Raw genomic sequence first — 9,366 nt, 5'->3', positions numbered from 1 at the left:
TCAGTTCGGCCCGTAGCTCCTTGTATTGCCATCCGCAGGGAGTTTCGGACGACACAAGCGTTTGCAGAATACGGCGCTGCAGCTGCCGTGGTTTCCCCCCCGGAGCTCGCGCTAGCCCCCACCCTTGCTGGGTCCCTGACGCCCCAGAGTGGTTTCCGCAAAGCCCCCTGGGAAAACTCGAGTTGCATCCCCAGGGTTGGCAGCTCCCTTCTCACTTCAGATTGGGCACGTTGAGCTTGATTGCCCCACCCCACCCCCGCCCGGACCCCGCTTCCCCTGCATGGGATAGCTTCCAAGTGCCCCGAGATCAAGAACGGTTTATTTGGAAAATATATTGATAGAAGGTAGCCGAATGGTGGCCAATTCTTACCCACCTCACTATGCCACCTCAGAAGTTTTAATGTTTGTTTTTGAGGTCTTATTCCCATCCAGTGATAATGGCTTCCGGTGAGCTCTGTACCTACGCCTTCCTTTTGCCACTTTTAACTATTAAAAGGGCTTACCCTCTGTGGGTCTGTTTTTCTAGACCATCCTCGGAGAAACGCAGGAGGAAGATGATGAGATCCTTCCAAGGAAAGACTATGAGGTGAGATTCTTCGATGCTTCCCTGAGAACGGAGTGGCCTAGTTGCTTCAGGATAAAGCATTAGGAGATGCTCTTTGATAACTTACTACTCCAGAGTAAGAATTGACTCATGTCTGGGCAGAAGCCCGAAAGCAAGGTTGGCGCAGCTTTGTGCTTTTGTCCGTCTATGGTACCCTAGCCTAGATAGGTCATGTACTTGCCACTGAACGGTTTGGGTTCTATGAATGCAGAGACCCAGAGTCAGAACAACCCAGAGTCTGTGCTCATTTTAGGTGTGGGGCCAGGAAGCCTTTCCTCTTCTGAGAGAACTTGGTTTTCAGGTGATTGCTTCCAGCCCTAGCAACTTCTCTCACGATGTTGCTTGGACTTCCCAGTTTCTGGTACCAGACTCTTCCAGCATGTTCTCACTAAGGCCCATGCCCAAGAGTCGAGCTTAACATCGCCTGACTTTTTTCTCGTTCGTAAAAGTTTCTCGTGATAGTTTGTTTTTCCTTTCTCATTCTTGAAATGAGAAAAGCAAGCCATGCTTACAGAGAACCTTTACAATAAGATGAAGCTGGTGAAAGATGTACAATCCCATTCCTTACAAGCTGAGTACTACTAAAACAAAATTTAAAAAAAGATAACTGCAATTAAACTTTTGTCTTTCTAGGTCCTTCCCCGTGCTTACATATATACTTTTTTTTTAAGTAAAAAAAAGTGTTTATTAACTATATTAGTTTGGCCCACTTTTGCCTTCCTAGTTGATATTTTTGTATCACTAGGTACATTTACCATCTTTTTAAATGGATGCGTCATTTTACTGTGCCATGGTTTACTCTATCCCTCATCGATTGATTCCGGCTTTTCTGTAGATATATAGTGGGAGCATCCTTGCTTGTTCTGTCTTCAATGCTTCCTTAGGGTTAATTCCAAGAAGTTAAATTAGCCTTGTATGTGGTTAATGCTTTTTTAAAAAGTTGTCTTGTACACTTTAAAAATCCTGCTCACTGGCCAATCACCTACCCAGATGAAATTCTCTTTTTAATTTTTCATCTTCCTTTTGCTGTGGAATGTAGTGTAACCACTAGGATTTGTAATGGGCTTGAACTTACCAGGGGTCATGAAGGTATCACGGGACTGGGCATTTCTGAAGGTTTTATTCTAATACACGTTATGTTGCCTTTGAGTGGGAGCTGCCTTAATGACGACTGACAACATTGTAGCGTGACATGGGCCTTTTTTTTTCTTATTTAAAACTGTAATTATGGAGAATTTCAAGAGTAGAGAGTATATTGAAGCCCTCTGTACTCAACACTGAACTTCAACCACTCTGCAGCCCACCGCTGATCTTGTTTCACCCACTTTCTTCTTTCCCTCATCTCTACATCTCAGCACTTCTTCTAGAAATAGTTAAGTGTGGGTTAAATAATGAATAATTTCTTGATATCCCCCAATATCCAGGCTTCAAGCTTCCTGTTGTTTTATTGTGTGTCTTGTTTTCCGTTTGTTAGACTCAGAGTCCAAAGGGACTCTTCACAGTGCAGTTGTTGTTTGATAGGGCTTTTTAAATCTCTTGTAATCTCTAGGCTCCCTCTTTCATCGCCAGCATTTATTTGAGGACATATTAAAACCCCCAAAGACCAAACCCCTTGCTATCGAGTCAAATCCTGACGCATAGCGGCCCTGTAGGGCAGAGTAGAACTGAACCACGGGGTTTCTTCCCAGAAGCAGACTGTCGGATCTTCTTCCTGAGGAGCAGCTGGTGGGTGCTAACTGCAGACCTTTGACTAGCCACTGAGTGCTTCACCACTGAGCCATCCTGCTGATGTCACCAAACCCCCAGGCGTCGAGTTGATTCTGACTCATAGCGACCCGATAGGACCAGTAGACCTGCTTCATAAGGTTTCCCATATGTGAGCCTCCTCTTCCTTCCCTACTGCTGACCTGGTTGTTAGCAGGCTGGTACTTAACCCAGTGTGCCACCAGAGCTCCTCGGTGGCATTGTAGGACTCGGGAATTTTCTATGGTCTAGATTTGGCCATCTCAGCAAACCCATAGACACCGTGATGATCCCATGCTAAGAGTCTCCTCATATGGATGACAGGTCTCTGAAGTTGTCTTGTCCTTGTCGCATTTAAGATGTAGTAAATGTTCTCTTAAAAGAAAATTGATTTTGCCACTTGCACCACGGGAGTACAGTTGAATATATTCTCTGATGGTACTGCTCCCCACCCCCAACAAACACTTTTCAGAATGTCTTTTATTGGGAGGCTTTAATAATTGACACAGCACCTTATCCAGTGTTGTGTGTTCGGATCTTTAGGTGGTTTGAATGATAGCTACTTGCTCTCTGTGGGATGGTGAGACACCACACAGTGAGTTTCCTTGCAGGCCATGGAGCCAACAAAAAGGGGCAGCAGAGGGGACAGAAGGAAAGGCCGCCTCCCTCTCTGGGCTGTAAAAGCAGCTCAGCTCCAGGACAGTTGGAGGTGCTTTTGTGTGAGCATCAGGGTGCCTCTCCCAGCCCGAGTTTGGGCTGCAGTTGCCCCCACGTGCCCCACGGTGAGTACTACCTTTCAACTCCGTGTTAACAGCCTTTGTGTCGGACACAGCATGGACATTTTATTTAAGAATAAAGAAACCTTATTAATTGGCCAGATAGATAGAGCAGAAATAAAGGGAAGTGAGTTAGTGAGCCATGACCAAAGAGAAGTAACCATCCCTGATTTTGCTCACACACCACATGTCCCATTGATAGCTATTCATAGGGTCACACGCACTGTTTTTAAAGAAAGCTTGATGTTCTGGTGTTGCAGTTTTTTCTAATGTTCATCCCTCCCCCTTTCCTCATGCTACACAATTTCACCCAAGGAGGCCCAGAGGCGCCGTGGTTAAGGCCTTGGCCACTAGCCAGAAGGTTGCAGTTCACGCCATCCAGCACCTCTGTGTGTGTGGTGGGGAAGCCCTACAGGGCAGCTCTACCTGTCATCCGGGCTCACTGTGAATCGAAAACCAACTGCATGACACCGAACAGCAATACCAGATCAGAACAAGACCCAACCAAACTCACTGCCATCAAGTCCATGAAAGCACAACCCGCTGTTGTCGACCTGATTCCAACTCACAGCCACCGGTCAGATGGAGCTGAATGACCGCACAGTGTTGCCTAGGCTGCACACATGTGGAAGCAAATGGCCACATATCCCCCCACGAAGCACTGGTAGGTTCAAGCACTTGAACCACTGCATGGTCAGGCCTTCCCTCAAGAAAACAGCCCGCAACTCCTCATTTCAAAGCATACAATGCAATGGGTTTTAGTATAGACACATTACCGTAATCAATTTTAAAACATTTTCATCACTTTACAAGAACCCCTCCTCACCCCCAACCTATTAGCAATCAGTTCCAATTTACCCCAAGCCATAGGCACCGACTCATCTACTTTCTGTCTCAAGTATTTATGGAAAGACAAAGCCCATCAAGCCAATAACCTCTTGGTCAGTCATTTCTAAACATAATTGGCTGTGAAGGACATCCCTATTTTCCAGCACTTTCTCTGGCTCTTGATTTGGAAACCTACAAGGGAACTTCAGAAAGCTTGTGGCAAATCTCATTATCTTCATTCCATTTTCTCACACATTTTTAAAGAAAACTGTGTTATGAATCAGGTGAAAGCTTACAGAGCAGATCATAGGGTTACATCCAACAATTCGCACACAGTCTGATTCCACTTCTCCATTGCAATCCTATCCGTATAGCGCGCTTCCTCCCTTTGTTTCTGTTCTCCGGTCTTGCTCCTTTCCAACCCTTGAAACTTGGTCCTTGGATCCAGGCTACTGTTGATCGTGGGTTGATGATTCTAACTACTGAGATGGGCCGGCTGACTTCCTTTCTAGACCTGAAGAGTCAAGGCCACCAGTCTCTGCCTGATCAGTGGTGCTGGTCTTGGATGATTTCGAATGTTGTTCCACTTGTTCCTCCCACGCCTCACACTCCGTCTAGTGTGATCCTTGTCTAGTTCTTCTGGTCTCAGAGTTTCCATTAGCTTTTCAAAGCCTCCCCTGCGGTCTCCCCACTCATAGATGAGTCCAGTTTCCCAACAGAAGCATTTCTGTTAGGTAGGTTAGCAAAGGGTTGGGAATGTCCGTTAACGCATGCCTAGAGGGCCAAGCTAGGGAAACAAAGGAGTGGCGCACTGCACATGCTCAGGGTTCCCGCTGGTAGGCAGGGGTGGGCGTGAACTTGAATTGGCTCACCTAGCCAGGTAAATTCAATTCAGCCAATGGGGTCGATCAGGGGTCTTCCACCACGCCTCCCTGTGGAATCCTTGAAAAGGCAGAAGCCGGGAGAAGAGAGAGGGAGAGAACTTAGGTGCAGAGAGCTTTGGCAGGACTTTGGGACACTTTGCAAGACACTGAGCCGCTTCCAGCCAGGCGCATGTCCAGAAGGAGCCCCTTGGGTGCCGTGTAAACCTGAAACTTCTTCTAATTCTCATAAAACTCACTTTGATCACGAACCAGGCTTCAGCGTGAATTCTTTCTCCAGCGGAGCCAAGGACCGAGGTATAAATCTAGCTCCAGAGAGAGATCTAACATTTCTGATTCACTGTGGTGTTTGTTTGTTTGTTTTGCCTTGTAATCAGAAAGGATAGTTTTTTAAAAGGACATTATGTTCACTGTGAAGTTTTCAAACAGTTCACTGGTGTGCACACTTCCTGAAACACTACCTCAGCGATGACCACGTTCAACAGTCGTCCCAGATAGTCTGTGCCTTATGTGTAAGGTGCATAGACAAGTCCACAGTGCTAGCTTTGCTCAGTCACAGTGGATCCACGTTATACGTTTTATTGCATGGTTTCCTTTTTACTTGGGGATTTTCCCGCATATGTCCATAGATCTGTCATAATTATTCTCTGGCTACATCTTACTCCATTTGGGGATGCCTGAAAATTGATGTAATCATTTTCCCCTGGATATGCCAGGACAGCTATCTGGCCACCTGACTGGAAGAGATCCATATTGTGCTCATTCCAAAGAACGGTGACCCAGCAGGATGGTCAAATGATACTGCACACAAATACGATCTCGCTTAGGACCATCCAACAGTGGTTGCAAGCAGCACCTTGACAGGGAACTGCCGAAGTTCAGGCCGGATTAGAAGAGGACGCGGAACAAAGGATGTCATTGATGGAGCTCCGCTCAAAGCAGAGAACACCAGGAAGATGTTGACTTGTGTGCCACTGACTCTGCAAAGGCATGGGACTGTGGACCATCGTAAACTGTGGATAACCGTGAGAAGAATGGGGATTCCAGAACACTTCATTGTGCTCATTCGGAACGTGTACAAACAACAAGAGGCAGTGGTGTGAACAGAACAAGGGCGGGCGTACTGCATAGTTTAAAATCAGGAAAGGTGTGCAACAGGATTGTATCCTCTCACCATATTTGTTCAGTGTCACTGTTGAAGACAAATGTGACATTAGGATTGGAGGAAGGCTTATTAATAGTCCATGATATGCAGATGACACAACCTTGCTGGCTGAAAGTGAGGACAGACTGAAGCACTTGCTGATGAAGGTCAAGGAGTGTAGCCTTCAGTGTGGATTGCAACTCCATGAAAGGAAGACTGAAACCCTCACAACTGGACAAATGGAGAAAAGGTCAAGTAGGCAAGGATTTTGTCTTACTTGGATCCATGTAATGCTCATGGAAGCAGCAGCCAAGAGATCAAAAGACGTATTGCATTAGGTAAATCTATTGCACAAGACCTCTTTAGAGTATTGAAGAGCAAGGATGTGACCAAGTACACCTGACCCAAGTCATACTGTTTATTCTCCATTGCGTCATATGTGTGTGGAAGTTGGACATTGAATAAGGAAGACTGTAGAAGAACAGATGCTTTGGATTGTGCTGGAGAAGCACATTGAACATACCGTGGACTGCTAAGAGGACAAGCTGACCTGTACTGGAAGAAGTAAGGCCAGAGAGCTCCTGGCACATTGTCAGGAGAGACCAGTCCCTGGAGAAGGACATGATGTTAGGGAAAGTGGAGGAGCAGCAAAAAGGAGAAAGGTCCTCAGGGAGATGGCCTGGCACAGCGGCTGCATCATGGGCTCAGGCATAAGGAAAATAGTGCATGTGGCGCAGGACTGTACAGCGTTTGTTTCTGTCAGGCACAGGTCGCTGTGGGTCAGAGCTGCCAGGACCCATTTTTTAAAGGTATTGTGACTGAATGTAGAAAGTCACAGCAGTGGGGGCAGTTAGCACATGCCCTCCTTGGCCTGGCTTCTGGCTCTTGCCTGGAAGCCCGTCCACCAGGCCTGTGTTCAGCCTGGTCCTCAGCTGATGTGTCAGCTGAGATACAGCATCACACCAGGCTGTTTCCTTCTCTCTCGCAACAGTTTCATTGGCATATCACTTACAAACCATACAATTCAATAGTTCAGTCGTATTGAGAAGAGTTGTATAATCAGTCGTCACCACAATCCATTTTAGAGCATTTTCTTCAGTCTTGTGCTCATCGTTATTAGCTCCCCGTCTCCTCCCATCCTCCCCTGCCATGCCCCCAAGGAATCATTAATCCAGTTACTGAAGCTATACATTTACCTGTCTTGGATTTCTATGCAGAAAAACATTTTTTTTAAACAAATACAAAAAACCTACAACAAAGTAAGATAAAACCCTCAATGGAAAAGAAAGCAGAAAAGTTTTAAAACTAGAACTTTTAAAGGAATCAAGAGGGAGATCAAATGAAAAGGTGTTAATTTTTACCTAACTGCATCTGCAGTAAATTCACTGTCCAGTGCACTCAAGGCTGTCCCCACCCCGGTCCACGGTCACAGAAGTCCACCAGAGGTGATTTAATCCATGCTTGTTTCCCCTTCAGAAGGGAGGTCAAATGATAAGATAGTACCTTTTAACCAGCTACCTCGGCCACAATGGACTTCACAGTGCTCTCTGTCTGATGACAAGGCTGTTCATATCCTTCCACTGGGGTCAGAAGTGATGTTAGTGGCTTAATCCCAAGTCTTCCCCCTTCCGTATTTTTCTCCTTCAACAACTTTAAAATGGGCCAGAAGGGAGATCAAATGATAAGATAGTGGTTCTTAACCAAATGGACTTTACCATGCTCTCTGCCTGGTGGCCAGGCTGGTCAGCCCCTCAGCTGTGGTCAGAGGGAGTTCATCCACTGTCGGTAGACTATTTTCCTGAGCTGCCTCTGCCGCCCGGAGACACGGGAACACTGATTTCCCTGGAGGTGTCCAGGGAGCGTGGGGGTGGTTTGCCAGCTGTGCTTCTGGGAAGCGTGGTGCTGACGGAGTAAGTGGACGTGTCCCAGGAACTGGGCTGAACCTCTGTTTCTGACTGACAGGAACTGGAAGCGTCTTGGTCAGGTAGCCTCAAAGCAGTTTGCCTGGCAACTAAGTTCTGGTTCACAGGACTGGAAGACACAGGATAATTAGGGTTAATTTGCTGTTACGATGACTGGTTCTAATCAATGAAAGCTTTTGTTCATATGTACCGGAGCCGGTTGGATAAGGCCGGTCATAGCCAAAGGTCATTCAATGTGTGGCAGCAGCTAAAGAGTGTGCTTATTTAGCAATTTTTTTCTAAAGCCGTAAGTATTCATTGGGGAGTCCTGGTGGTGCAGTGGTTATGCATTGGGCTGCTAACCACATGGTCAGCAGTTCGAAACCACCAACTGCTCCACAAGAGAAAGACGGAATTTCTACTCCTGTGAAGTGTTACAGTCTTGCAAACTCACATGGGCAGTTCTGCCTGCCCTGCAGGGTTGCTACGAGTCAACATCGACCCTGGCAGTGAGTTTTGGTTTGCAAGTATTAACACCATACTTCTCAGACACGCACAGGCGAGTCACGTGGGGATGTTGTTCAAGTGCAGGTTCTGGGACAGTAGGGCCGGAGGGTTCGGGGCGTCTGCATATTTCAAACCAGCTCCTTGTGAGTGGTGCCCATCCCCACTTTAAGCGGCAGGAAAGTTACTCCATGTCCCTTTACAGATAATCCTTTCTAGCTGGCTGTGGTCTTCTTACTCCCATGTCCCTCTTTCAGAGCTTGGATTATGATCGCTGTATCAATGACCCCTACCTGGAAGTGCTGGAGACCATGGATAACAAGGTGAGTCCCCAGTTCTTGACCCCTTGGTACTGACAGCTCGTCCACAAACTTCTCTTCCTATTCGAAATACTCGGGTAAAGAGCCTTCTTACCCTTGGCCTTCTAGCACCATTGATGGGTAGCAGCAGAATTCCCCTAGGCCTTCATCCTGCCAACCAGACTCCCAATGGCCAGTGACCCTGGTCCAGCCCCTCAGAGTTGGGTTGTAAAGAGCCCATGATCTGAACTTCATCTTCACCAGGCTTGGTGGCTCCATGGCATTTATTCTAAACCTGGTTGGTCAAGAAGTGCTCCTTCCCTAATGCCATCTCCTCCCTTGTGAACAGAAAGGTCGAAGGTATGAGGCGGTCAAGTGGATGGTGGTGTTTGCCATTGGCGTCTGCACGGGGCTGGTGAGTCGCTGGGTGTGGCTGGGTGTCCTGCCAGAGGGATGGGAGTGGGGCCAAAGGGTAAGCGGCTGGTCTGCAGAGCCCTTTGTCATTATAATCGAGCCTGTCTTTTCTTCTATCCCCCTTACTGAACCTCTTGCCATTGCCCTGAGTTGGAAGTGAGTCTGGCAGCTGTGGTGCTCATGAAGTGCTCCAAGGTCTGGTTCAGAATTCCCTCCTGTGGCGTGAGTCTGTTCCTGCCTGGGAGGTGACGGAGCGCTTCACTTCATGGGTG

At 47.2% G+C, this 9,366-nt stretch overlaps 1 protein-coding gene across 2 annotated transcripts in view; it reads left to right on the top strand.

The window, feature by feature from the left end:
* Nucleotides 1–515: 515 nt before the first annotated feature.
* The window catches only part of CLCN6 (chloride voltage-gated channel 6), a 29,779-nt gene continuing 20,928 nt past the window's right edge, over nt 516–9,366 (top strand). For both annotated transcript variants that reach the window (XR_006680901.1, XM_004705428.2), the window contains exons 1-3: nt 516–586; nt 8,639–8,704; nt 9,030–9,095. Coding sequence is in view for 1 of the 2 variants with exons in the window: in XM_004705428.2 (XP_004705485.2) it covers nt 8,693–8,704; nt 9,030–9,095 (78 nt within the window). In the remaining variant the exon portion in view is untranslated. The remainder of the gene's footprint in view (nt 587–8,638; nt 8,705–9,029; nt 9,096–9,366) is intronic.

The sequence above is a fragment of the Echinops telfairi genome, unplaced genomic scaffold, assembly GCF_000313985.2.
Source record: "Echinops telfairi isolate 266 unplaced genomic scaffold, ASM31398v2 ScPeMD7_7457;HRSCAF=8495, whole genome shotgun sequence".
Classification (NCBI taxonomy): domain Eukaryota; kingdom Metazoa; phylum Chordata; class Mammalia; order Afrosoricida; family Tenrecidae; genus Echinops; species Echinops telfairi.
Note: the sequence above shows the minus strand (reverse complement) of the source record. Positions and strands in the feature narration are given on the sequence as shown.